This window comes from Labrus mixtus, chromosome 5 (genome assembly GCF_963584025.1).
Source record: "Labrus mixtus chromosome 5, fLabMix1.1, whole genome shotgun sequence".
NCBI classification, from domain to species: Eukaryota; Metazoa; Chordata; class Actinopteri; order Labriformes; family Labridae; genus Labrus; species Labrus mixtus.
In genome coordinates, this window is record NC_083616.1 from 11,837,317 (window position 1) to 11,864,908 (window position 27,592).

General features: G+C 39.4%; 4 protein-coding genes across 4 annotated transcripts; 3 read left to right on the top strand and 1 right to left on the bottom strand.

Annotated features, from left to right (window-relative positions):
• The first annotated feature begins 43 nt into the window (after positions 1-43).
• Positions 44-4,127, top strand: med22 (mediator complex subunit 22). Its single transcript, XM_061037853.1, has 5 exons — positions 44-175; positions 400-547; positions 707-787; positions 1,761-1,969; positions 3,389-4,127. Exons 2-5 carry the CDS (start codon positions 425-427, stop codon positions 3,579-3,581), a joined length of 606 nt encoding a protein of 201 aa, XP_060893836.1. The 5' UTR covers positions 44-175; positions 400-424; the 3' UTR covers positions 3,582-4,127.
• A 2-nt stretch (positions 4,128-4,129) lies between these two features.
• On the bottom strand, positions 4,130-6,798 carry c5h9orf78 (chromosome 5 C9orf78 homolog). The gene is made up of 9 exons (XM_061037851.1): positions 6,635-6,798; positions 6,396-6,455; positions 6,247-6,298; positions 5,941-6,011; positions 5,744-5,821; positions 5,169-5,366; positions 4,908-5,044; positions 4,713-4,817; positions 4,130-4,581 (listed from the first exon to the last, which is right to left on the bottom strand). The coding sequence occupies exons 1-9, from the start codon at positions 6,709-6,711 to the stop codon at positions 4,484-4,486; spliced, it is 876 nt and encodes a 291-aa protein (XP_060893834.1). The 5' UTR covers positions 6,712-6,798; the 3' UTR covers positions 4,130-4,483.
• A 28-nt stretch (positions 6,799-6,826) lies between these two features.
• On the top strand, positions 6,827-10,872 carry nfu1 (NFU1 iron-sulfur cluster scaffold homolog (S. cerevisiae)). Its single transcript, XM_061037852.1, has 8 exons — positions 6,827-6,926; positions 8,512-8,612; positions 8,715-8,850; positions 9,509-9,575; positions 9,666-9,783; positions 9,891-9,954; positions 10,055-10,229; positions 10,504-10,872. Exons 1-8 carry the CDS (start codon positions 6,868-6,870, stop codon positions 10,540-10,542), a joined length of 759 nt encoding a protein of 252 aa, XP_060893835.1. The 5' UTR covers positions 6,827-6,867; the 3' UTR covers positions 10,543-10,872.
• A 725-nt stretch (positions 10,873-11,597) lies between these two features.
• On the top strand, positions 11,598-25,676 carry gfpt1 (glutamine--fructose-6-phosphate transaminase 1). The gene is made up of 19 exons (XM_061037855.1): positions 11,598-11,662; positions 13,520-13,627; positions 14,028-14,135; positions 14,268-14,393; positions 14,503-14,561; positions 14,655-14,789; positions 14,877-14,938; positions 15,024-15,103; positions 15,190-15,298; positions 15,422-15,585; positions 17,632-17,727; positions 18,032-18,129; positions 18,349-18,469; positions 18,812-18,969; positions 21,268-21,382; positions 21,566-21,693; positions 21,931-22,098; positions 22,660-22,821; positions 23,859-25,676. The coding sequence occupies exons 1-19, from the start codon at positions 11,656-11,658 to the stop codon at positions 23,901-23,903; spliced, it is 2,049 nt and encodes a 682-aa protein (XP_060893838.1). The 5' UTR covers positions 11,598-11,655; the 3' UTR covers positions 23,904-25,676.
• Positions 25,677-27,592: the final 1,916 nt, after the last annotated feature.

Consider the following 27,592-nt stretch of genomic DNA (forward strand, 5'->3'; position numbering starts at 1 on the left):
GTTATGAAAGCGACCTTTTATATTGTGATGCAGTGTGACGATAGTGATATTCCGGTAGAGGGCGGAAATACAAAAAGCAAACCGGCTGTTCGCCTTCATTAAAGTAACGAAGAAGAAGAAGAAGAAGACGCGCTAACGTTATTTGTCAACACTTTCAGAAAGTATGCGCTAACTGGTAAGTCATTTTGTTAAAGAGGCTGATATAAAACATATTAATGCTATAATACATATAATAAAACACGTGAGATATATTTGTCTAATTCCGTTCTTTTACTAAACGTGCCTTACCGTGCTAACTTACGTGAGCTAGCTGCTGTCCTGTGAATGATTGAGAAGTGTGTTCACAGTTTCTGTCATCTAATCTAATCTAATGAAGTGGTTTCTGTGTGATTTTTATAGGTAACTTTGTCTTTTACTGAGCACGATGGCTTCTCAGAGAGTGCTGCCTCAGAGCAAAGAGACTCTGCTTCAGAACTACAACAAGAGACTGAAGGATGACATCAGGTCCATCCTGGATAACTTCACAGAAATTGTCAAAACAGCAAAGGTACACTGAGACGGTGCTCCTTTTTTTTTTATATACATTTCTCTGTTCTACTGCTCATTAAAGTTTTTGGTATAAGCCTCACTTTCAAATCCAATCCACACATAAGAGCATGTAATTTTCATGTTTGAGTATTTCTAACACGCTGTTTTCTGTTCCCAGATAGAGGATGAGACACAGGTTGCCAGAGCAACCCAGGCAGAGCAGGACCATTATGAGATGCACGTCAGAGCGGCCAACATTGTAAGATGAGCAAAACATACAACTTACTCTGTAGTTTTATTGTTTTATATAGTACGTGGTAGGGCTGGGAAATATATCGACTTTTTAAGATATATCAATATATTTTCAAACAAGATATAGGGTAAGACAATATCGTTAATATCGTTATATAGTTTGTCGCATTAAAATAACGTTACAGAAGTGCCAGGTCACCTTTTTCTCATCTCACTAATGATGACTGACTGTCTGTCCCTCTTAACTCTGCTCCTCCGCTCTCTCTCTTTTATTGTATTTAAGGAACATATGTTTTCACTGTTAATAAAATACATATCGATATATATCGAGTATCGCCATTCAGCTAATCAATATCGAGATATGAGTTTTGGTCCATATCGCCCAGCCCTAGTACGTGGTTAGATTAACTTTCAAACCAGCTTTACTGTAACCGCTTTGAGTAAAAATAAAAAATCATGCCCTTATTTCAAATACATCACTTTTATCAGTGAAGACTTGCCACATCTCTTACAGTCACAGCCGCCATCTTTAGAGGTTTCTACTTGGAGCTTCCTGATAAACCTGACTGAAAACATAATTGTATTCCTTGTTTGACAATACTGCTTGGAATTTTGTACTTTTTTCACATCTTCTTGTAAGATGTTTATACTGAGGACAATTTTTCAAACCCTCAGCAACAATGGTTGTAGCATTCCTTGAAATGAAAGCATTGCAGATATGCATCATTTACGCACACTTTGTTAATTATAGCCTGATTCATTCGTTTTCTTTGTAAAGTTCAGGTCACAACTGGAATCTCAAAATAGAGCCATCCTTTACTCATTGGAGTAAAGTATGGCTGCACAGTATTGATTTGTAGTTGACCAAATTTAGGATTATTTTAGTACCTCTGGTAATACTTCTGTGGGAATGTTTAAAGGAAAAAAAACATTATTATCATTTTCTAAACCCATTTCCATCTTTTTTGTTGTCGTTTCAGGTACGAGCTGGTGAGTCCCTGATGAAGCTGGTGTCTGATCTGAAGCAGTTTCTGATTCTGAACGACTTTCCCTCTGTGAACGATGCAATCAGCCTCCAGAACCAGCAGCTCCGCTCGCTGCAGGAGGAGTGTGACAAGAAGCTCACCTCACTCCGTGATGAGATCGCCATCGACCTGTATGAGCTAGAGGAAGAATATTACTCCTCCAGGTACAAGTAGGCTCATACATAGCCCCCCCCATCCCACCGCCCCTCTGTTGCCCCATGCCCACCTTTACCATTCACTGCTGAGCCCAAAGGGGTTTCTTTCATCTTAACATGACACTTTGGGGTCGAATTTCTCCCACCTTCATGGTCAAACGAGAACATCCATCAACATAAAGCGTCACAAGCTCTATCACTTAGCCACTTTGAATTGAAACTTTGAAAGTGCCTTCAGTTTTTTAAGTTAACACAACGAATCCCAATTTGTCAAAGTAGTGTAGACTTCAGCATTAAAGAGGTTTACAGCTGAATCTCAGCAGTGTGAATTCACTCTTAATAGTTGAACATGTTTTTGATGGATTTAATGCAGTTCACTGATTCAGTGTGTGATACGTGAAGCCTTGCTGTTGACAAGGATACATTTCAACATGGTGTTGATCTACTGTTGTGTTCATTTCTAAATGGTGATCAGACTTTGGGTTCCCTGGTATGCAGCATCTTATAGAAGAGAGGCTTTAACAGATATTTTCAGGCATTTGTAAATAATGAGCCCTTTGCCCGTGGGTTGATTTACAGTTACAGTATTTAAATCAAAGTAATGACCGTATAAAGTTTATTCATTTTATGGTCTTGCTATTGGATGAATTGTTTTAAGGGTTTTTTGAAAAGCTTCAAGAATAGAAGCACATTTATCTAAACCGATGTCAGAGAATAGATTTTATAGAAGTATAGTTCATTTAGGATAATTTATTTTAAAATTAATTTGGTGTTTAAAGATTTGATTGGACTGTGGATGATTGTTTGGTATAGACTGTCAAACTAGTATGTTTGATGTTATTTATTTGAGATCACGTTTGAGGAGTAGACTTTTTTTTTTCCACAAACAATTTGATCTTAAATTGAACTGTTTCCGTCCTTAAGACCTCAAGTGACTTCAGCTGTCAGCATGCAGGTTGTTACACTCACACATTGTGTTTGTACATGTGAACTAGTTTGTTCCGGGTTGTTCCAATAGACCCACAATGACTTCAGCAATAAAGCAGAGACAAAACACTGCAGTAGTTTGTCATGTTTTTCTGTGAGAAAGTATAAATGTCTCTTAGTCCTGTTTGGAGCACAAGGAGTGTGGGTCTTTCTTCCTCGCTGCATTCGCTCTGCTTTCTCCTCCATCAGCAACTGATTAACACCTTTTTGCTGGGCTTAAAATCAACAGTTGAAAAACTACAGTTTCTTTGAAATAATCAGCAGCTTTATGCATTGATTCAGTTTCAGCTGCTCCTGCATAACCTCCATGCTTCTGTTGTATGTGCGCCTTTACGTGCTCCTCTATGCGTGACTGCTTATTCTGACCTGCCGCTCTCGTCTGCTCCTCTCTTTCTGTGCTGCATTGATTCTTTGTCTCCTACCGGTTTCCGCTCCACAAAGCTACAGTCAGTGGGACAGCACTGATCTGCCACTGTGTGACGCCTACCGCCGCAGAGACAGCTGGGCTTCCCCTGGCAGCAGCTGCAGCTCCACCCAGGGAGACAGAGAGGATGTGGAGGGACCTCCTTCACAGGAGACGGTCCCACAACACCACGTCAACGGACACGGGACATCTTCTATAGAGAAATCATAAGGAGGAACATGGACAAAGACTGGAACACTAGTGCCCATTTTGTACTGTATTGTTTTATTCATGTACAATTAGGTCTGCAACTGTTTTTTATTTTCTGTGATGGACTTAAACCTCGGCTTTGTGAATTTGCAGCATTTTTTTTTTTTTAACCAAGCGTACAATTTGAATAATCTTATGTGTGACTTGGCTTAAAGCTACTGGGAGGAGCTTTTAGTTTGTCAATTCTTTTGGCGCCCCCTGTGGACAAAACGGCACATCTTGTTTAGCCTACTGTAAATTATGTTTCAGACGAAATTTACAATGCAGAAATAGTCAATCTTTATGCTGATGGTCTTATTTGATTTTTTTGTGGGTCATATATAACCATCCCTATTAATTTCAGTGTGTTCCATAGCCAGCTAAAAGCTCCTCACAGGGGCTTGAAGTAGTGAAAATAAGTGATCTAACCTTAAAAGTGTATGCTTGTTTTTTTGTTATTGCTTTATTTTTTATCTTTTTTTCTTACTCCTCCTATCACTTCTCTTAATAAAAGGACAATTTAAAGCATGTGGTTTTTATGTTTTTAATTTGACCTGTTCCTGAAAACTCTTAAAATAATCATCTACAACAAAACATCAAGATGAAACCTCAAAATAAAAAGTTAATGTTCCTTATTTAGAGTAGTATTACAGAAAGTGGTCAAATTTGCAATCTGACATTCCTTAGCCCGATTTGCCTTTTACATAAGCCACGACAAAGCAAATGAAATGTATAAGTCCAAAACTGTCTTGGGAGTTCTTTTGTCAATAGTCGTCAGACAAATCTTGTCTGCAAATTTGTCATAGCTCATTTGGACGCTCAAATGTTAATAAAAAAAAAGACATCAAGTTGAGAAATTAATAAAAACAAAAACATCCAGCCTCTTAATATCGCCGATTCATCTTCTTGAACTTCTCGTAGTGGTAGTCATCTGTGGCCTTCTCATTGTTTGGACGTTTGCGGTAGTTCGGTGGTGACGATGCTGTCGAGTAACAGAGGATATTGTTAAGATCAAAGTTTTACTCCTCACTTACAAGAATGTTTTGAAATGCTCAACATCTGAATTGAAAAGCATTGTAGTGTTAATGTGCTTTCTTTAACAGCGTGTCTTACTCTCTGGTCCTGGTTTCTCAGTGTCTCCCACACGCAGCGGCCTCGCTTTGGGCTCCTCTCTGTGTCTGTGGTGCCTCTGTGGTGCATTCACATCCTCATGATAAACTGGGAAAATTCAAATTCATAAGTAAATTACACCACCTTTTCACCTCTCAATTTCTACTGGCACTAAATGTTTAGACTGAAAGTACTCACAGCGGTTGTGTTGGACGTAGTTGACGGCAATGTTTGTGGGTACAAAAGATGTCCCGTTGTCTTTTTTCTTGTTCCTTTGTTCTGCAAGAAGCTTAGCCTTTGCTTCTTCTGTGAAGATAATGTTCTTGATCTTTGCACTGAGAAAGAAATAAAGGAAATTGCTGCAATGTCTCAATGTGATGATGTCATCACTCATTGATTTTTTTCTTTCTAATTTAAGTTGAATCCTTTTTTTTTTTTTCAAGAATAGTCTATACTCACTCAATGCCAAGGTCGACTTCAGGGATACCACTCAGCATCTGGTTGGATAACATCTCCTCTGTTTTCTTAGCAGAGTTGACTCGGATGTTCTCTGGCAGCTCATACAGGTGATCCTCTGCATTTTTCGCCTTAACTTTCTGTTCCTCAGCTTCAACCAGCCCCTTCTTTTTTTTCAGCTCTGTCTCAATATATTTCATCCTGTTCAAGTAGATACATGAAAAGAGGTTTTAAATATATCCATGAAGCACAACTGTGAAGGTATACACACCTGTCCTTCATTTTAGGTGTACAATCTTTTATCTGAATGAAATTCCCTTAACTTTACAACTAAAAAGTAATACAAACAGAGCATGCTAGCACTATTGCTTAGACAAAGCAAATGCTCAATATCGCTCTTTCAAAATAAATATATTAATGACTAGTAAGTAGAATTAGGTGCTGCATTTTAAGCTTTGTGTTTTGGATGAACCTGTTCACCTAACTGAAGTCTGAACAGTGTTTGCCTAATGGAATTTTGAGTGAGGGTGTATCAGATGTGTTTCAGTGACGTGCAATTGTAAATGTGTAATACGTACATATCCGCATCCTCATCTCTTCGGTTTGTTTCTGCAGAGAAGGATGTTCCCAGGTTGAGGTCGGTCTCGTCTTCTGTCCTGCATGTGGAACAGAAATCAAAGAGGTCCAATCAGGGTCCTATTTGATGACATCTAGCACATATAGGATATGTTCAATTCTGTGTCAAATAATGAAAGCGAATACAAGATTTACTTACATGTCCCTATTCCTGTCTTTGATTTTCTTCATGTCCACAACCCCTCCAGTCTTCAGTTTAAAGGGGTCATTCTGTGGGACATAATGTCATATGTAATTGTAATATAACGATATAATAGTCCAATATTGGACACCACATCTTCAGATAAATCACATTTTATCACATTTCAAACAGGCCACTTCCTTCTTTACATGAGAAAGTTTAGATGTTTAAATGACTACATATTTGAACTTGAATTGTGTAGAATGAGATATAAGCTTAAGTCTATTTAGACAAAAGTGATACAATTTACAAAGGGATACTTACATCAACTTCAGCATCTGGCGGCAGCATATCTCCCACCAACAGGGCGGCCACACTAAACAAAAGTAAAATGTGGATTTGTATTTCATAATATCACTAATACCGCAGAGACTTAAACTTTGTAAATGTGTTCAGTGTTGCATTCAAGTTACCTGACTCCGGTCTGTCGTTTCCGCAAACTCTGAAGCTCTTTAGCCTCTTCTAATTTTGATCTGAACAAAAACAACCATTGACAACATACAATTATTCAACTGAATCAACCCAAACTAAAGAAAAATGTATGTGAAAATGTGATCATTCTTGACTTTCGCAGAGAGGCGGCTACGTTAGCTAACAAAACAATGTAGACCGTGTTTTGTTGATGTCGTAGCGTTTAGTTAAAGTAATTTACCTGACTGCTTCAGTTGTCTCATCTTCCTCCACATCTGATGAGTCCCTTCTCCTCCGAAAGTTTTTGCCGCACGGCATTTTCAACGCTTTTATTTAAGTTTTCGTAAAAATGTCGCTTGACGAAAGCAGACGGTGGTGGAAAGGGGACAGCTTTTGCAAACGTACAATAATATTGCGTCACTTCCGCCGACGGGCTCCGTTCGCCGGTTCTTACTTTAGATAATCACAACAAACATGGCGACTTACAGACAGGTCGGCAGGTTGTTGGGTATTTCAGCAAGACTTTCACGTCCGTAAGTCAACTTGTTTGTTAGTCTAGTCCTTCTACTTTACTCCTTTAATGCTTGTGTGGATGCATCGATCTCTTAATGCTAAGAGCTCCTCTTTGGTTTACTGCTAGGTAGCCAGCTAGCGACGGTGCACACTGACGCAGTTTGATTTGAGAGATGTGATGTCATAGTTGCATTTGACTTGTATAGCTTTTACTTTATAAATCACAGTAAGCTCTGAAAGTTTATGTCATACTTAAATTAGGAAAGGAAATGTTATTAATGGAAGTTCATAGGAGATATATATATGTATATTAGTCCAGAGCCCTACGTCACTCAACACGTAGAGCACAGCTGAGATGGTGCAACTCGCCTCTTGTGTTGGAAACAGGTCGTTTCCACTCAATACCAGCTGAGGGCCCAAAGTGGAAAATGAAATGCACCTTTCTATTTTCCTTCATATCACAGTCGACGATGTCAGCTTTTATTTTTGCAAAAAATTGTCTTTTTTGATTGTTCAGATTTGTTCTCTATGTAGGAGGAAGGTAGACTTCAGTCCCTGTTTGTGTTTCAATTTGTTCAGTTTTAAATGTCTTCCATCCGCGCATGCAATCTACGACAATTTAACTGGTTGCTTTACAAATGCTGAAGTTTTAACATTCTTGGGTTACATTGTTTTTCATGTTCAGAGTTGCCGTCACCTTAAAATCAAATCCATCCTCTTGTGCGCCAAAATTCTTACTTTCGTGATTTTGAGCATTGCATATGATTCAAGTTCTCTGTGTGCCAGGAGATATTTATGGAGTTCGAATTTTTTTAAATACTTTCCATCATTAATGCATTTTTATAACTTTATCATGGCTGTGGACAGAGTAGAGAGCTGTTTTACAGTTCAAATTAAAGGATGAATTAATTTAAATTGAAAGTAGGAAAATATTTAAAAACTACAGGATAATACTTTTTTGTTGACATCTTGCTACCCCAGAAAATGATCTGTATATAAAGAGCTCATTAGTCATTACTAATGTGATTTTCATCGTCAAGCACATGTTCACAGAAAACCATAAAACCTGATCTATGTTTTTAAGTCAGTTATCTATCATTTTATTGTTCATTCCCCTTGGTGAAGACAAGACCGTTATGACCAAAACATAACATGTGCAGGTTGAGTCACAGCTATGCTAGTCAACATATTGCTCCATTTACAAAGGAATTTAGTATTGTGCACAAAGGAGGAGCATAAAGAAGTTGGACTTACTCTACCGGTTCTTTTACAAATCTGTTACCATCACATTATTAGGAGGGATGTAAGAGGGCATGCTTGAATGTTTTTTTTAGTTAGCAGCATTAATGTGTTACATTAAGTTTTTTAGTAGTTCTTTAACTCTCTGCAGTTAAGAAGTAACATTTTTATGACAGCTGTAGTAACTAGTTAATTTGTGAATTAAAGTAAAGAATACAAAACATGAAAAATACATACTGTACATTTGTTATTTATTTAACTAGACAGTTTTAGGCAAGACAGTTTTTTTAGTAGAAACAAAGGATTTCTACACTGTGTTATTAGTAATTTAGTAACCTTTTTTCTCTCTCTTACATGTTGTCTCAGTCTTGCCGGCAATGGCTTTCAGTGTGCAAAGTTACATTTGCCTTCACATAGCACAGGACTCTCGAACAGATGGCCACAAAACCCCCATTGGGTCATTCCTGGTTTGTATTCTTACAGAATCCTTGTGACTCACCAACTTAAAAAAAAAAATGCTATAAGAACTACCTCACAATCTTATTCTTTGGGTTTTGATCTTTTTCCAGGAAGGACAATGTTTGTGCAGACACAGGACACACCGAATCCAAACAGCCTGAAGTTTCTGCCTGGTCGCACGGTTCTTGAATCTGGAACTTTGAATTTTGCTGGCCCTCGAGATGCTCACTGCTCGCCTTTAGCCAGGTATAAAACTTACGAAACAGAAGCACTGTCACAATGACACATTACTTTCAACGCAGGAATTTTAATATGGAGTAGCAGGAGAAGCATACGGTTACATCATGATATTGACTTTGGCTTTGTTCCAGTACTCCAGAATAAAATAGAAGCATTCATTCTCATTATCAGTAACTCTTGTATTTTCACGTCGCTGTACCAGTAGCAGAGATCTAGTGTTATGTCTATGAGCACTTGTTGAGCTCAGATACAGTAGAGAGAGTTCTCTGTGTCACGCAGGTTGTCCTTGAGTCTGTAGCCAGTGTCTTTCAAGCCGGACACACTGTTCTCCTGTCTCCCCTGCGTCAATGTGAATAAATATGTGAAACACAATGCAGTAGTCCTACCATGCACTCATTACATTCTCTCACTGTGGTTGCTTGTTGGAGGATTAAATCATTAAATTTCAACAGTTCTAAATGACTAAGATGAATTATTCAAATAATTGTATACATAATGTATGTTAGATTTGAAGTTTGATGTGGTCTACTCGTTCATAGACATTTTGTAAAGGCATATGTACACTTTTCTTGCATTTCTTAATTTTATCCCCCTCTTTCAGTTATTTCACAGAAATGTAAATGTGATGTCAAACTACATAGTGATATTTATGTGTCATCTTCAGACAACTGTTTAGAATTGATGGAGTCAAAGGTGTCTTCCTCGGCCCCGATTTCATAACCATATCAAAGGTAAACGACCATGTAACAGGTCAATGTTGTATACAAAGAATGCTGCTAAGTTTAGCCTAATACCAAATTGTTTATTTTCTCTCTATGTAGGCTGATGATAATTTGGAGTGGAAAGTAATCAAGCCTGATGTATTTGCTGCCATCATGGACTTTTTCACTTCCGGACTTCCTGTTGTAAACGAGGACAGCAAACCCAATGCAGACACAGGTAAACATCTTTACCCATTGTTCACAGAGAAACACTGAAATAGGAAGCACTTTCTAGTAAAACCTGTTTAAGAATTCCAAGCAATATCCGCATGTCCTTTTTTCCAGCACCTTCAGATGATGACGATGAAGTTGTTGCTATGATCAAAGAACTGCTGGATACTAGAATAAGGTAGCTGCATGTGAAGATGTCCTGTAAAGATAACAATCGCTTTTCCCTGTTAGCATGTGGTTCCGTCCTTACTTGACACTTTGATGTTCTTTTTCTTCAGACCAACAGTGCAGGAGGATGGAGGGGACGTTCTGTATCGTGGGTTTGAGGATGGCATTGTTAAACTGAAGTTGCAGGGCTCTTGCACAAGTTGTCCCAGTTCCATTATAACTTTGAAGAGTGGAATCCAGAACATGCTGCAGTTTTACGTCCCTGAGGTTGAATCAGTGGAGCAGGTTTGTTCGCCTGTCAGAAGAAACATACAGCTTAATGTAGTAAAAGTAATACATGCTTATTTATCTTGACTTACTCATTAGTGTAATCATGTTTTTGTTCATAAAAAGGGACTCTCATTATTGCATAGTTGATAACTGCTGTATGAATCTTAATGTTAAATGTTAACAGATATATATGTCAGCAAGAATAACACTATCAGGCAACCTAATGCTTAAAAAAGACTTAAAGAAAATGTGATCTAAATATGTCAACAAAACCTTTTTTTCATTACAGGTAAAGGATGAAGAGGAAGAGGCGGCTGCCCAAGCTTAAAATGCAAAAAGCGGAGTAACATTTACACATTCCTCCCTCCCCCTCCAGTTCCTATGCAATTAGCTTCTGTATAGCATAGCTGTGTGAAAGAATGCAGTATCATTCAGATGCTATCACTGACCTTTGAAGATACTCTCTGTACAATGACAGTATTTAAAGAATACGGAAAGAAGAGCCCTGTAATAGAAACCTAAGACTGTCGAGCTGAAATAAAACATATTTATTATTTCACTTTGTTGGATCTTGTCTGATTAAGTCCCTTGTTAAAAATAGCCTTAATGGCTGGGATACATGCACTGTGTTTATATGAATAAAGTTCATTGAAAAATGTTACCAATGCTTTGCCTCCTAATGTAACAGTATTTCATTGTGAGCACTGTACCTTTGCATTAGACAATTTGTATATGGTTTAAAAAGTTGAGGATACATTTGATGCATTTCATAACATGTAATAGTGATTTTTGTTTTAACCAGTTGTGTAATTTTAGAGATATTTCTAGGCTGATCTTATACCCTAATACACTTTTATATTACATAACACATGGATCACTTTTTAAAAATTTGATTCTAACATTATTGTTTTAACAATTTCATGTCTGAACTTTTTTTCTTAGAACAAATTGAATTTGAATGTTATAGCCAATATGAATTCCAAATATGAGGCACTATGCTGCCTGCATACTTTTCATACAATAGTTTCACTAGACAGGAAGTATAGATAATATTAACATTTTGTATAGACCCCAGCATGAATAGTTTAAGAGAAAAATATTTATTTAAAATTAAAGAGTTATGATTTTTCTTTTTCCTTCCAAATTTTCTTCATGTTTATGAATTAAGATGATTATTTGAAACCTTGCCAGCCTGTTCTTTTAAGGCAAACGTAGATGTTAGGTGCACAGCAGCCGGATCTGTTTGTCCTGCCTCCACGGATCCGCATCCTTATGCCACGTCATGAGTGCGGACGTTGGTGGCTACCAATTGATTGATAGGCCGCTCGTCCAATCAGAAGGCGCCAAGAAAGAAGGCTGGCCGTGATTCAGTAAAACCAAAGTGGGCGACGCTTATCTGACAGGCGAGTAGCTGACTGTTACTGGCACCGAAGCTGTAGACATGTGTGGTGAGTATTGAGTAATTTCTACATTTACCACTTTTAATGGGGAATGTGTTGTATTCATAACTTATCAGAACAGCAATGCGAAGACGTATAAAATACTGCTATTATTGTTAGCTAAGGCTAATGATGTAAATAAGTTGAAATTAGCTAAAGGTGGCTAAACTGAGTTAGCGAACAAGGGCTAGTGCTGCTGATGCTGTAAGCTACCCGAATATATAGAAACCATTAAGCGTGTTTCGCTTAATTGTACCTGCTGTCTCTATGGTTTGAGGACACTGCGTTTTAACGTCAAGTCGACATTCATCCCTGTCGTTTAAAGTGATGCCCTGCTCTTCCTGACGGACCATTACGTCTAAAGCGTAACTCTGAACTAAACATGTTCAGCTGTGGTTTCATGTTGCAGCATTGAAAGCTTTGGTCAGCCGGGTAAATATTGTAGGTGTTAAAATGTTAGTGTTTCAGATTGCATTGATTGAGGAAGTACCTGGAAGGGATCATGATTTAAATTTAAATAATTAGCTTCTTTTTTTTTTTTTTATCTGAGACTGTCCCAGATTGTCTGACACACTTGTGACTGATGCCTCTCTGTTTCCCATCCCTGTCACCACAATCTGAAAACACCAATCAGACCAGATAGACTAGTTGGGACCCAAAACAAATGTCTCTATTAATACCTTCTGACAGTATGGTGTTACCACAGTGTGGTGTTACATCAGGCAGCACTTGTTTTCATCTCTTTATTAAACCTGTTTCTTAAGCAGAGGTACATTTGCTGGTGCTGCAACATTTTTTTCTTGGCGATTTGCCCCACATAGCCGTCCTCCATCAACTGCTGATCTGAATGAATTCTCTGTTGAACCAGGCAGCCCACCCTGGCTCTCAGTTGTTAAACAGTGCTGCATTTTATGCGTTCCCCCGGGCCAATTTAGGTTAAACTTCTGCATGAGAGTTACTTGCTGGATAGAAATTAGACTTTCTGGGGATGCTAAATATCTACAGTAAGGATGGAAATGTACTGAAATGTGTCTGTGTAATTCCAAAGTCTTGATAGCCTGTTGATGTATCATATCCTTACTTAGCCTTGAGTGTACCATCACAGTTACTTGTTTTGTTCTATAGTACAGTGGACAGTTATTTCCTTTCCTATCCTTTCTTGTAGGCAGAAGATATCAACTTGCGTAACCCCAGGTCAATGGATAGACACTCTATTGTCTTTTAGCAGGTCTGCCCAGATAGAAGACTGTTTTTCTAGTTCAGTTAATACTCCTGTAAAACTGGTTTCTCTGGGATTATTCAACATATGGTTTTGAAAGGAATACTAAGGATGACACCACTAAGTAATGTTTGTCTGACTGGGTCATTTTCCTGAGGATTTACAACATTACATTCCTCTTGGTTTCAGCAGCTGTTTTGACATTTGTTTCCTATGTAAATATATCTGTCAGAAATTCCACATAATAATCTCTCGTCAGATTTATTGCCACAGTATGATTTGGCAAAACTGAATTTATTGGTGAGTATAGAATTATACAGACGAACAGTTTCTTCTTGCAAAGGAACAGATTGTTTTCTGTTTTGTACATGCTTTTTCAATAATGGAAACACATCTTTACACAGCCCAAGTAGTGGTACACAACTTTGGGTTATACTGATGCAAGACTGTGAACAATGAAGGATTTATCTTTTCTGTCCGTTGCAAAAGGGTTAATTGTAGATGTATATCTGACAGGCATTTTAATCAGTCTGTGCTTTCAGCTGCACATCTTAGCATTTGCATATTCTGAAGGAAAAATGAATGAACAAAAGTCTTATTTCAGTCAGCTGCAGCACCGAATCTTCACATTTTGTTTCCCTTCTCAGGAATCTTTGCCTATCTTAACTACCATGTGCCAAGGACTCGGCGTGAGATCCTTGAGATCCTCCTCAAAGGTCTCAAGCGCCTGGAGTACAGAGGCTACGACTCAGCAGGTGAGAAATGGAAAAGACATCAGACACTTTTTTGTTTTTTCAAGTTTTTTCCATCACTGCCTGGTCATGGGAATATTATTCTTAAGCATTATTCTCATCAGTTACTCTTCATGATTTTTGTATTTGTTCTAATGAGATATGAAAACAAAGACAGACTGATGTTTATTCTGAATTATTAAAGAAGCATTATGTTGCTGGACTGGACTAACTGAACCACTAATGGAGATAATTTACTTAATGTTAAGTCCATTTGTGTTTCAGGAAGTTTCAATAGCTTATTTTTGCATGGAGAGTGTAGCCTGTTCTATTCTAATAGTATCAAAAACAAGTAGTAATAAAGTTATTCTTTGGGATTTGTGAAACCTGCAAGCGTCATCATTCTCTTTTTAAATTTCCTCAGGTGTGGGTATTGATGGTGGGAATGGAAAGGACTGGGAGTCAAATGCAAAGTCCATCCAACTGATCAAGCAACGTGGAAAAGTGAAGGCACTTGATGAAGAGATACACAGTAAGTCCAGTTTAAGTGTTTAACCTACTAATAAAAATTAATCATTTACATATAAAGCATTGATTTGTAATCTGTTGGAAGGATGGAATGCCTAAAATTGGCTGTGTCGGGTTGTGTTTGTTTGACCTCTAGAGCAGCAGGATATTGACCTTGATGTGGAGTTCGATGTTCATGTCGGCATCGCCCACACCCGCTGGGCCACTCACGGTGTACCAAGCCCAGTTAACAGCCATCCACACAGATCTGACAAGACAAATGGTCAGTTGTGTTGAGGATAGAAAGCTCATTTACTCCACAAAGTGTAGCATTTCCCCTGATCAATTTCAATGTGACACCTTGACACCAAGTTTGTCTTTCTGCTCTGCAGAGTTCATCGTCATCCACAATGGAATTATCACCAACTACAAAGACTTGAGAAAATTCTTGGTGAGCAAATATTATTCATGAAAATATTGTAGATATTGTTTTCATCACTCTGGGAGCAGACAGGACTAACTCTGTTAATCTCCACCACTGAAGGAGAGCAAAGGTTACGAGTTTGAGTCAGAGACTGACACAGAGACCATTGCCAAGCTGGTGAAGTACATGTATGACAACCGGGAGAATGATGACATCAACTTTGCTACACTGGTGGAGCGGGTGACCCAGCAGCTGGTAGGGACCTGCTGATGCACACAGATGTTCCTGTAGTGATCAGAAGATGAAATAGCTTGTCTAATTGTTTCTTCTTCCGCCTGTCAGGAGGGAGCTTTTGCCCTGGTCTTCAAGAGCGTCCACTACCCCGGAGAGGCAGTCGGCACAAGGTATGTTTCCACTGTCAGGCAGTCAAACTGCGGTGGGTTATTTAAGAAAAAGTTGTTGTTTGCTCATAAAAATGTCCCTGCACAGGAGGGGAAGTCCCCTGCTGATGGGAGTGAGGTGTGATCACAAGCTGTCTGCAGATCATATCCCTGTGCTCTACCGCTCTAGTGAGTTTAAAATTCTGTTTTGAGTTTAATCTGTCCACACGTGATAGCATAATCGTGACTGAGACCCAGTTTTTCTCTTTTCTCAGCTGCCAAAGACAAGAAAGGCTGCGCCACTCTACCCAGGACAGATCAGGACACCTGCTTGTTCCCTGTGGACGAAAAAGCTGTGGAGTATTATTTTGCCTCTGATGCAAGGTAAGCGGATAATTGTGTCTTGGTGTCCACCTTTTAAACAGCCTTTAAAGATTCTCAGTCCATATGTCTCAGCCCCAACTGCAGATTATAAATTAAAGGAATGGTTTTCTCCTGTCATGCCAGCGCTGTGATCGAGCACACAAACCGGGTGATCTTCCTGGAGGATGATGATGTGGCTGCCGTGAAGGAAGGCCGATTGTCCATTCACAGGATAAAGCGCAGGGCAGGAGACTACCCAGCCCGAGCCATCCAGACCCTGCAGATGGAGCTGCAGCAGATCATGAAGGGTGAGTGCAAGGTCCTCCTTTGTTCTGTTCATATCCCCTGGCTATGTTTGCAAATAAATCATTTGTGCACTGCCTTGTAATTATGTCCTGAACCCTGTTATTATTGTGTTCCTCTTAAAGTGGCCGCTCCTATAGCTGATCTGGCTTTTACCATGCAGCCCGAGGCCTTCCCTTTATCATTCAGCTGATTGCAACCCTGCTGGATTAGTTCAACCCCAGGGGAGCACCTGCTATAAAAATAAACCCTCATCTACAAGAATTTAACCCTCCTTACTTTTCAAAAAAAAAAAAGAAAAACATGACTCACTGTTTTTAAAGGAAGTTGTGGGATTCCTTCTTGGCTGGAAACAGTGGCCAGGCAATCATTTTGGAACTTAGGGAGTAACTGGTTCCAGCAAAGAAGTAGTCCGGCACGTAACACTTTGTAAAATGGTAAAACATTTTAAGTAACACCCTGTAAAACTGTGAATTGAACATGTCACACCCAATTTGATGTTACACAATAGACACACAAGGTATCATGTGTTAATAGGTGTAAGAAGATGTTCACATCTAGGAGAGCATGCTGTTTCCCGCCAGGTCTAAGCTAAACTAACTGGTGGTCCGCATCCATCTATATTGTCTATCGTCATCTAATCGATGAAAGTTATCTGGGAACAGATCAATCAATCAATCAAACTTTGTTTTTATAGCACCTTTCAAACAAATTCAAATTCAGTTCAAAGTGCAGAAAAAGTAATTGACCAAAAAGTAGTCTGAAAAAATTGTTAAATAGACTAATGCACACCATTTAGAATTTAGTAAAATAATAATAATAAATGCTTGTTTCTTGGTATTATGAGCCCAGAAAATAAATCTTATTGAGATGTACTTGCCATTTAAGGGAATTAATTCAGCAGAAATAACATTTTGATGATGCAGGTATATACAAGGTTGAGCTTTATCAGGTCTGTCCTCAAGAGGAGAAAAAAAAAAGTTAAAAGGAGGCAGGTTCCATTGTTTCTGATTTATCTCAGGTAGTAAGGTAATCTAAACGCTGATTCTTTTTTTGGCTCAAGTTGAAATGTTTGATCACTAATGGATTGTTAGCGGATCCTTTATGCAGATATCTGTACATAGAGACAAATAAATCATTGTCAGGATACCGTCGATGGGAGCTGGCATGTCATTAGTGGGGATAACGTTCCACCTATTATTTGTGCCTACATGGACTTTTTCTTCTGCATACACCAAAGTCTGCTGATATGTAATTCATTAATACTGTTACTGATTAATCTGCTGAATATGTCCTTGAAGAATACATTGTTCAGTGTTATTTTAAAACATTAGTCACACTCCCCATGACCAAAGTGACAAATAGTCCAATACAAACACAATCGATGACAACACACGCTGCAGATCTTCATATTTTAAAAGCTGAATTAGAAGTTGTTTACATTTTCCTGCTTCTGTGTCTTGTTTGTGTAATTCTGTGTGTATTTGCATGTTCCTCTTCTCCTCTGACTCTCCCTCTGTGGAACAGCAGAGGGCAGAGCTGAACTGATGTTGGCTGGTCCCTACATTCCTATGTGGTCCAGTCATTACTCGGCATCTCTCCTCATTTCAGTTTTTGGAGCCTTTCTGCCTAATAACCTAATTTGCGTGACCCAAATTGCTGTCAAAGGCAGACTGACAAACGTTCACATATTTTATTGTCACAGTTTGTTATTGATGGAAAAACACCACCTCTCCAATGTATCATGTTTGGTTTTTCTTAGTGTAAGGAGTGACCTACCCTCTAGCTTTTAAAATGTTCATAAAGAAGACTAAAGACTCCCTAAGTTTCCAGTTTTCAGTCAAACATAAACCGTTTTGTTACTCTTCCAGGAGGCTGTGGTTTGTGTTTTCAGGTACTTCATGTAAGTCAATAAGACCCTTGTCAGAAAGCCTCTTGTGGGCTCACACTTTATAAAAAAGTCCATCACTATGCTCTTAAGTGGCATTTACCTTAATTTTGTTTTTACTAGTGTTGGAAATGATCCCCTGTTTCTGATCCTCCCACCACAGGAAACTACAGCTCCTTCATGCAGAAGGAAATCTTTGAGCAGCCAGAGTCTGTGGTCAACACCATGAGAGGGAGAATCAACTTTGACAACAACACAGGTCAGAGTGCTGTCTGATCACTTTCCTCTGTGGAGCATTCACGTAATTACTCACCTGTTAATGCACTTTTCCACTCTGGCCTCAAACATTTCCCGCTGACACATTCATGTCTTTGATCCAAGATTTCTGAAAAGGAAAACTCACTATGATTATTTCATTCATATTCAAAGGATTAACACGGATACATACATTCTTTGAAAAATATCCATGTAGCATTATTTCTCATTATTCTCAGGTGCTCTTTTGTGGTAAGGTGAAAAATCTTTGAACCGAATGATGAATTATCTGTTGGCTTTACTTTCAGTGATACTGGGTGGACTGAAGGACCACATCAAGGAGATCCAGAGGTGTCGGCGACTTATCCTTATTGCATGCGGCACCAGCTACCATGCTGGAGTAGCTGTGAGTAGCCACTGACTTTTTTTCTTCTTTGTTATGAAAGCACATAATGGAAACATGTCTACACTGCCATCCATGTTAAATCCAGCAGACTTGCAGGAAATGTGAGGTCTGTCTTGTGGACACAGGTGCGATGGTTGTGTGCTGGCACAGTCTCCGCGCTTGGCCTTGACTGGCTTGTTTTAACAGAATGACGCTGAGCAGTGCTCTGTTGCTTTTCAGACCCGCCAGGTCCTGGAGGAGCTCACCGAGTTGCCTGTCATGGTGGAGCTGGCCAGCGACTTCCTGGACAGGAATACTCCTGTCTTCCGAGACGATGTCTGCTTCTTTATCAGTCAGTCAGGTGGGGAGGCCGCTGCCATCTGGACTTGATTGAGTGCACATTCCCTAGTTGTCTTCCACTTTCCATCCCCGGGGGGCACTCAGCTTCTTCCTGATTTAACTTTCCTTGTGCTCAACTTAAGTCTTAGCCAGTTATCCAGTAGAGTTGAGTTTTCTGTATCTGTACTGTACTTCTCTTTTTTTTGCAAGATGTGAGATTAATACTGTGGTGGTTTTTCTGTTTCAAATCATTGTGTGATGCAAAAGCTATTTCCTAACAAACTAATAAATCATCATAATTTTATTGCCACAACTGTAACATTTTATAAACTGTTATGGTATTCCGTTTCTTTCAATCGTCTAGGGGAGACTGCTGACAGCCTCATGGCTCTGCACTACTGTAAGGAGAGAGGGGCTCTGACTGTGGGCATCACAAACACAGTAGGCAGCTCCATCTCCAGGGAGACAGACTGTGGAGTCCACATCAACGCCGGCCCTGAGATCGGAGTAGCAAGCACCAAGGTGAGCCTGTGGCACTTGAATGGTTTTACCTTAAGACACATTTATTTCATGCTGTGGTATAAAGCAGTACACATGCTAATCTATAAAATAATATCTACATCTACAAACATTCATCTTCACGTAGACTGTTAGCTTGTTGATCGATTGTTCATTTGGCCCAAAGCAAATGTATCTGACTCAAACTTTTATGTATGTTTTAGTTTGTTTTCAACGTAAAAAGTTAAATTATTAATTTGTTCCATAATCTTGTTTGATGGGAAATTGATTATGTTTTGGGTTTTCAACTTTTGGTCAGACAAGAACAGCATTTTAAACTTAAGATGTCTTTAAAGATTTTTTATAACATTTTATAGACCAACAGACAAAAAGAATAATTATTTACAGCCCGTGTTTAAAGTGATGTTCCCCTCCCATTTTGTGGATTTCTGTTTTGTTTTTTGTTTTTTTTTTTGAAGAAAAAAAAAAAACTAATTTGGTGGTTATTCTAGTCAATGTAAACAAGTAGCAGGACCTACAGTATTTGTGCATTGATACTGATGACTGACCACGCCCCTCCAAACCTGTGTCTCTATTTTCATGTCTTCATAAGAATATGTCTGTCAGAACTGCCACCTTAGTTCTGGAAGTGCACTTGAAATCACATTACACCATACTGTACATCTTTGCATTAATGAAGAGCAAGTGAGAAAACTGCAGGTTTTTACATTGAGCTTCAAGAAACTGTGCACAAATGTGTTGCATTATCTTGTGCAAATGAACTCAACGACCGCCGATACTTAATAAACCCAGATGAAAACTCTGCTGTGAGTATGGTTCCACCCCTTGGAAGCTGACTTTTTCCTCCTCTCTGAACCCACTGGGAATTAAAGAAGCCTGAAATCTCATCTCAAATCATGCAAAGCTAGGATCCTTGGTTTTATGCCTAGCCCCCCACCTGCTCCACAGAACCATAAGGATTGCCAGTTTGGACTCTGAGCAAAGCAGAGGAGCATTGGAGCCCCAGTTAGTGTGGAGAGAGAGAAAGGGGGGGGGAGCAGGTCCCTCCCTGGCCCAGCCCTTCGGCTTGGCTTAGCGTCTCTTGTGCTGCTCCAAAGTCCCAGAGCACGCCTCAGAGACGCCATCATTTACAGCTTGGCTGGCTGGGCCACATCCCCACACCCAACTCTACCAAATGCTGCACAGCCGAGCTCATCAAATCAGTAGAGAACATGTATTGCAACCAACTACTAAATTAATCCAAATTCTTCTGCTTGGCCTCTAGTTTCTCTCTTTCATGCTAATTTGACTTTTTTGTGAACTGGAAAATGGGAGAAAAAAGTGTGTTACTATTCCTTTGATCCTACTAAAGATTTGTGGATTGAGTTAGGACTAAAGATACTTCAATGCTTCAGTAGGCAAACTCCTCTGGCTGGTCAGCTGATAGTTAATAAAAGAACACATCCTTATTGAATTAACTGAAAGAATCTATAGGAATTTACATTGGACAAATCTGGTCATGTTTCGGCTGTCTGTAAGGGTGGTCATTTGTTCTGCAACAAAAACACTAAAACGTTGGTGACAAGAACACTGAAAACACACCACAGTTTACAATGTGGATTAATCATAATGCCACATCTGACCCGACAGAGCAAACTGTCAGAGTTGTGAGGGACTGTGGTTTGCGTGCTGCCATGAGGAAATAAAGTGTAAAGGTTTTACAGCTTTTTTCTTGGCTTTGGACACTGGCATTTCAGAGTCTGCAGGGTCCTGTGAAATGACTTGGCTTTACTTGAGCTCTAATTAAACCTCCCAAATGGGCATGGATGGCCTCCGAGGTAGTCAGAGATGCAGGAACAGCGAGAGAGAGAGCGGGTAAATGATGATGACTTGCATCAAGTCTCAAATGTTATGAGGTTATGTGCGTTTTTTAGAGCAACCAGAAAGAGTGATCTGTGTTGTAGTGTTGTGTTAACATAGTTTTCCGGGATGAGAAGCCATGGCTTGACGGAGCTCAAATGCACGAATCTTATTGCTGCTTTGCGTGTACTCAACCCTCCTCTCCTTCCATTTCTCATCTGGTGCAGATTATAAACTGGAGACAGAACTCCCTATCATAACAGAGAGACAAGAAGCACAGACTCAAGCAACTCTTAAAGCACTATTAGGTTTCTGCTTTTCTGTATTTAGTATTGTGCTGCACAACATCAAACTCGTATGCATTTAGTAAATGGGTCACAATGGCTAGGACTAACGGCTCTTAATTAAGTACTTGCATGAATCACACCTACACTCTTGTTTTTCTGACTTTTTCCTCTCCAGGCTTACACCAGCCAGTTTGTTGCCCTGATCATGTTTGCGCTCCTGATGTGCGATGACAGGATTTCCATGCAGCCCAGACGGCGTGAGATAATCCAGGGCCTGAGAGTGCTTCCAGGTAACTAAAGACACACGTTTTCAGGTTCAGTTAGGGATACCCTAAACTAATCAAGAATGTCTGGCCTCTCTGCCACTCCATGCCTAACATTATGAGCCCACGTGACAGCAGCAGCATGTTGACACTTTTGATTAACATATTTAAATCCTCAAAGATATGTTTTTTTTCTGCTCTCTTTGTTAGATCTGATCAAGGAGGTCCTCAGTTTGGATGATGAGATCCAGAAGCTGGCGACTGAGCTGTACCAGCAGAAGAGTGTGCTGATCATGGGCAGAGGATACCATTATGCTACCTGCCTTGAAGGAGCACTGGTGAGCAAGTATTCCGTCTTTACCAGTAAAATATTTTTCAGATTTTCCATTGTGAGCACATTTGAAGCTGTTCCCATTGTATACATTAGAGATTAGCAAAATGTCTATGGAGAACTTTATCAAAAGAATATCTGACAGCAAATTTACCTCCTTCACTTTAAAAAGAGAAAAGGTTGTATTTCTGTCATCCCTTGTGGATAATAACATCATGTTTGTGGATGTTTTCTTCTCATGTAGAAAATCAAGGAAATCACATATATGCATTCAGAGGGCATCCTGGCTGGAGAACTGAAACACGGTCCTCTTGCTCTGATTGATAAACTCATGCCGGTCATCATGATCATCATGAGAGATCACACATACACCAAATGTCAGAACGCTCTGCAGCAAGTTGTCGCCCGCCAGGTAAGGCCCAAGCACACCACACATCCTGCTAACACTGCTGAAATAGTTATTATAAAAATAAAAAAATATGTGAAATCAGTCCTCTCTATAATACCCTGTTTCTTTCATTTGTTCATTCACTCAGTACAAATCTCAGGACACATGCTTTCAAATGTCAACAACTTATCTGTGATGTTTTAAACAAAAAAGGTACAACATTACATCATACCAACCAGAACATCTGAAGTTTGAAACTACACTTGAGGGGGTTTAAAAGTTTACATTTAAAATAATGAAAATTTGATGACAACAGCACATTGTGCATGTTAGGTCAATTTCCACAGTCTTGTCTGTGCCACACCTCTGATCCTTCACCTCAATAAACACCAGGGAGTGGGTGCTTCAGCGTGACATCATTACTGACTGTAATCTGCAGCAGATGTGGGTTTAAGGGCTGTTAAAATCAACTGGGAGAAAAAGAGGGGGAGGATATCGGTATTTTTTCAGATCAAGCTTTTTCGTGAATCTTGCCCCGCTCAGGAACACGCTGAATGATGATTTTGCTTTATTTGATTTTTGCAGGGCCGCCCCATTGTGATCTGCGACAAAGATGATTATGAGACCGTCAAGAACTCGTGTCGCACCATCAGAGTGCCTCACTGTGTCGACTGCCTGCAGGGCGTGCTGAGCGTCATCCCGCTGCAGCTGCTGTCCTTCCACCTGGCTGTCCTCCGAGGTTACGATGTAAGTGCCTTCACCCGTCAGGCTCAGCAGTAACTGAGACTCTTAACTATTTTAACATATGAGTCTCTTTACCTCATCTTTCACTAAAGATGTGGTCAAATATCAATTTCAGCACTCCCCCTTCAAAAGCACCGTTATTCCACCCTAAACCTTCTATTATCACTACTGTGCTTGTGTTTATACTGTATGTGCTATATATCTGTGAAAACAGTTGAAATAATAAATATTTTTACATTTAAAGGTGAATTTTCCTAAATATGCTGCAGCTCATTATAAGTGGTGTGTAGCTCGGTGTCCCTGATTAACCTGCTCTGTAGCCCTTGATTGCTCCGAAGACACTGAGCGCAGATGGCAGAAACAAACATGCAGTGTTTACATCTTCTGACTCACCTCATTTTGGCTGCAGCATGTGTAGTCCTTATTTCAGAACACTGCACTGAAGGTGATGGTGACTTTAGCTGCCACATTGAAACAATTACAGTCCCATGTAAATACCTCAATCAACACAAAATTCAGACTTACAGTGAATGTTTTGTTTTTTTTTAGCTTTAAACAAAACTGACACTGTTCCTGGTGTTTTGATGTAGATAGTGTTTGCTTACTGTTGTTCCGCTGTGTACTTTGCTTTACTGGATGCTAAAGCTAAAAGTAAACAGCTTAACTACAGCTCAGCATGTAAATACAAGCTCTGCTGCTTACAGAGCACTTTTCTTCAGAGAGATGTCCCGACAGTGCAGCCAGCTCAGACGTTTTAAGTTCACTACTCACAACTCTGTCACATCGCTCTGCTGTTCTAATAGAGAAGCAAACATTTATGTGAACACAGCTCTGCCACACGCCCACACTTCCGTTTCTTTATGTCCAAGTATTTAAAAGCTCTTAGGATTTGCTGCCACATGTCTGGCTCACAAATAGAAGTTAGTTTTATGTTGTGATGTTGGTACATCAAACTTAGTTGGTTGACAGTAGCATTTTGTCAGCAGCATTAGCTCTGTCATGCCCCACATGGTAAACAACATTTTTTCATTTGAATACAGGTGGACTGCCCAAGAAACCTGGCCAAGTCTGTGACAGTGGAGTGAAGCGCGCCGTTCATCACTCAACAACAAAAGCCTGGCAGACACAAACACGTGTGAAGACGACCAGGGAGCGTCTGTACGCAGAAACCAAGAGAAGATAATGTCCTGTTTTTTTGTCCGATGTCACAGCCCTTTTTAATGCAATCTTAATCAACAGTCCTGCATCTCACTGTTGTATATTCTCTGTATCTCCACCTCTATCTTCTCATTATTGTCGTATTGTCGTTAGAGACGTAGTTCTGTCCTTGATGGCGAGGTCTGGGCTGGCACTGACTTATAACCTTTATATTGTGTGGGTGTTTTGAAGCTGTAGTAACTGACATCGGTAGTTTAAGGTCGTTTCACTTTCACCCTGGACAGTTGTTTAAATATATGGTGTTTAGTCTCAGTGGAAGGCTCTTAAAGCTGATGTTAAAGATGTTAACTGAGATAATCTAGATTTTTAAAGACCTTGTTGGCTTCCTTTTTTGTTACTTTTTTTCAGTGCAATGATTCGTCGTTTAGTTGGGATATTTTTCTTTGGCAGCTTCTCATTCAAAGTGTCTTTTTTTTTCACAGTTGAAGTAAGCTTAAATCATTCCACAGGTCAGAACTTCATTATTGCCGCACAGTTTGTCAGTTTTGACTCAGTTTTTCTTCTTTTAAGGACGCGAAAATTTACAGCAGGAGCAGCATCACAAATTAGATGATGGGAAAGCTTGTGAATACACAACTCTGTGAAGCTTGTTATCCTGCATGAACTAAGACTATCAGATTTCTAACTCTGGCTTTGATTTTTCTTTGGAACTAAAGCATCTGGATTACAAAATATTGTTACTATAAAGCTTTTCATGCACCATTTAGTTTTGGAATCTTGTGTTAAACTCTGTTGCTTCATTGTTCAAAAAGGAGATCTCATTGGTCTCCTTTGCGTTTGAATTATAAACTGAAGAAATTTAAAGTTATATGAAGTTAAAATCCTGAAGTAGAAGAACAGACCACAATCTGCCAACAGACTGCTGCAATATTGGGACCATTTGAAGCTTTTTATTTTTATTATTATTATTTTGTTACAAAGTTATTTGTTGATTTGAAACGTGAATGTTACTGTCATTTAAAAATGTCCTGTTAAACCAAAAATATGTACAATGACGGCAGTTATGCACCAAAACATGCATATATATTTGATATGTTATATTGTTTTGTAGCCAAACTTGTACTGACGCGGTTACTGTAGGTTGTGTGGTGTGAAGAAGAGAGAAGGTGGGCATTCACACGGTTGTTATGGCAGTTTGTCAGACTGTAGATGTTTCTCTAGAGAGGCAGATGCCAGCTGAGTGTGTCTGTGTGTGTGTGCGTGCCCAAATGTCTGTTTCATAGGGCCAAGGAAAGGACGATGTGTTACACACAGTTAAGTAGTGAAGAAATTTGAGCCGCATGTTTTGTTTTTTTTAGCTCCTCACATATTTCAGTTGAAATGCATTTATCTTGCTTTTACAATCAAGCCTTAACTTTCCTTTTTTTTTCTTTCAGTTTTTCCATTTCTTTGCCCTAACATTGAGCTTCTTCTGAGCCAGTGAACAGGTTTGAAAACTGGATGATGTTGTTACAAGTACTTTTGTCACCCCACATTCATGAGCATATTTTGATTTCTTAGACTGGAAGAACATTGACAAAAAGACGCCACACTGATCTTGAAATCTGTTAGATGATGATTTTCTGACTGATGGATTTCTGTGTGTGTGGGGGCACTATTTATTAGTGGAACTGATGCAATAAAGTGTCAAGTACTTCCCATTTAAAGTGTCTGAGCAAAGTTTGTAATAGTGTCTTAAAGGTCACATACATAATGCAAAATACACTTTGACTTAAACATGTTTGTCAAACATTAATATGTGTCCCTAGCCTTTTAAACACCCCCCCCCCCCCCCCCCCCAATTATAAGAAAAGTCCATTCTCTCTGTCTTTTGCCTGCTCCACTTTTCAGAAAATGTCTGCTCAAACAGACCATTTGGAGATTTTCCCTTCATGACATCACAAAGGGCAGTAACCCCTCCCACAGCTAGGTGTTTGTTCTGCCCTCTGAGTCTACCTTCTTACTCTAAACAATAGGGCAGGGAGCAAGAAAGCCCAAGCCACATCCCCTTCCAGAGAGGGGGCGTGGTCAGACACAGCCCACTTGCATTTAAAGCTGTAGACACAGAAACAGCCGGCTCTGAGCAGGGCAGAAATAGAGTGGTTTATAGACATGATAAGCGCTGAGACTTATTTCAACTTGTTGAAAAGGAGGATAATGTATGAAAATGTAAATATTGGGGATCAAAAGGCTTTCACAATCATTTTATTTAAACAGGCGGTAGAGTAATAGACATGGACTGCTTATGAGTGTTGACAGATCCCGAACGATTTCAAGTGCCTGTGAGGAGTCACCAGTCACAGTCTGCAAGGTGGACAATAATGTTTTGGTGCATCCATATGAAATCGTAAGGGTAGTGACACTGGGTCTGAACACTGCACAGGGATAACAGTTGTGCATAGATGAGGGCCATGGTGGTCATGCAAACAGAAAGTGAACATGGGCAGAGAACTGGCACGGCATTCAGCACCATCTTTAACCATTTGGCAACTCCTCTTCCTCCTCCGCAGCTCAAATGAGAGCAGCTGTTGTTTCTGAAGGTGTGTTATGAAGGCCAGGCGAAACATCTTGTGCATCTTGGTCCAGAAAACCTGCCAGCGTTAACTTTACAAATGGATTCTGCTTCATCAAGGTTGAAAGGTAAAATGCTTAACTGTTGGTGAAAGAAAGTGCGATGCTCAGAAGGATTTCATTGCACTGACTGACAACAACAATGGCCTCTACTGCTGTTGCAGAGTAATCATAGACAACAGCTGAAGCTCTGGACAAAGACGATCTCCATTTTCCAATCACACGGAGCATCATGGGTAGTTTTTCAGTTGAATGGAGCCAAATCCGAAACATTAACATCCTAAGAGCATCTCCCAAGTCCTTTACCAACGTGAATAACCAATCACAGCAGTTTAAGGCGTCTGATTGAGTATTACACCGTTTTAAAAATAGAAATAAGGAAAGCTTATTAAAAAATCATCTCAGGTAATCTAGAATTTAAACGACTGCTTTGACAGATCTCCCTGTTGAGTCGTTGGAGATTTCCTGTATCTTTACTAGTAATTCAGGTAGCCTCAAGAAATTTGAGGCAACAAATGAAACAGATAAATTCATGAACAGTATATTAAAGCAGAAATACTTTCCTAAAGTTAATGTTTAAATATCATTTAATAGCTTTTAAAGCAATATTTGGATTTGCAGAACTGTACCTAATAGTGGTCTTGATATTAAGGGCTTTGAAACCCAGTGTTCAAAAGCCTTGTTGATTTGGAATATATCAGAAGTTGATGAATAATGTAGATAAGCATATGGACTTGAGTTTAATGCGTGATCTCATACCATAAGAACACATATGAGAAACCAGACACTAGTGACTGTTGGTTTAACACAAAGCTGTTCTCACTTAAAGCTGAAAGAGTCTGGAGGAAAATCTTTCAATAAACTGTCAGTCACTAATTAAAGTCTGGGGTTCAAACTGAGTCTAACCAAAAATTACTTGAAAGTAGATAGCAGGCTGCATAACTGTTGCGTCTTTTGTTGCTGAATCTCACCATATGGGACTGTCCGTGTCATCTATATAATCTGT

What these genes read in the sequence shown, in the direction of transcription:
- nfu1 (XM_061037852.1), top strand. Translation starts at nt 6,868, where the DNA reads ATGGCGACTTACAGACAGGTCGGCAGGTTGTTGGGTATTTCAGCAAGA. An exon ending in CAAACCCAATGCAGACACAG is followed by an intron (nt 9,784 to 9,890) that starts GTAAACATCTTT and finishes CCTTTTTTCCAG; the next exon opens with CACCTTCAGATGATGACGAT. An exon ending in CTGCTGGATACTAGAATAAG is followed by an intron (nt 9,955 to 10,054) that starts GTAGCTGCATGT and finishes CTTTTTCTTCAG; the next exon opens with ACCAACAGTGCAGGAGGATG.
- med22 (XM_061037853.1), top strand. Translation starts at nt 425, where the DNA reads ATGGCTTCTCAGAGAGTGCTGCCTCAGAGCAAAGAGACTCTGCTTCAG. An exon ending in ACGTCAGAGCGGCCAACATT is followed by an intron (nt 788 to 1,760) that starts GTAAGATGAGCA and finishes TTGTCGTTTCAG; the next exon opens with GTACGAGCTGGTGAGTCCCT. An exon ending in GAAGAATATTACTCCTCCAG is followed by an intron (nt 1,970 to 3,388) that starts GTACAAGTAGGC and finishes CGCTCCACAAAG; the next exon opens with CTACAGTCAGTGGGACAGCA.
- c5h9orf78 (XM_061037851.1), bottom strand. Translation starts at nt 6,711, where the DNA reads ATGCCGTGCGGCAAAAACTTTCGGAGGAGAAGGGACTCATCAGATGTG. An exon ending in GAGACAACTGAAGCAGTCAG is followed by an intron (nt 6,456 to 6,634) that starts GTAAATTACTTT and finishes GTTTTTGTTCAG; the next exon opens with ATCAAAATTAGAAGAGGCTA. An exon ending in AAAGACAGGAATAGGGACAT is followed by an intron (nt 5,822 to 5,940) that starts GTAAGTAAATCT and finishes TTCCACATGCAG; the next exon opens with GACAGAAGACGAGACCGACC.
- gfpt1 (XM_061037855.1), top strand. An exon ending in CCCTGTGCTCTACCGCTCTA is followed by an intron (nt 15,104 to 15,189) that starts GTGAGTTTAAAA and finishes CTCTTTTCTCAG; the next exon opens with CTGCCAAAGACAAGAAAGGC. An exon ending in GGGCCTGAGAGTGCTTCCAG is followed by an intron (nt 21,383 to 21,565) that starts GTAACTAAAGAC and finishes TCTCTTTGTTAG; the next exon opens with ATCTGATCAAGGAGGTCCTC.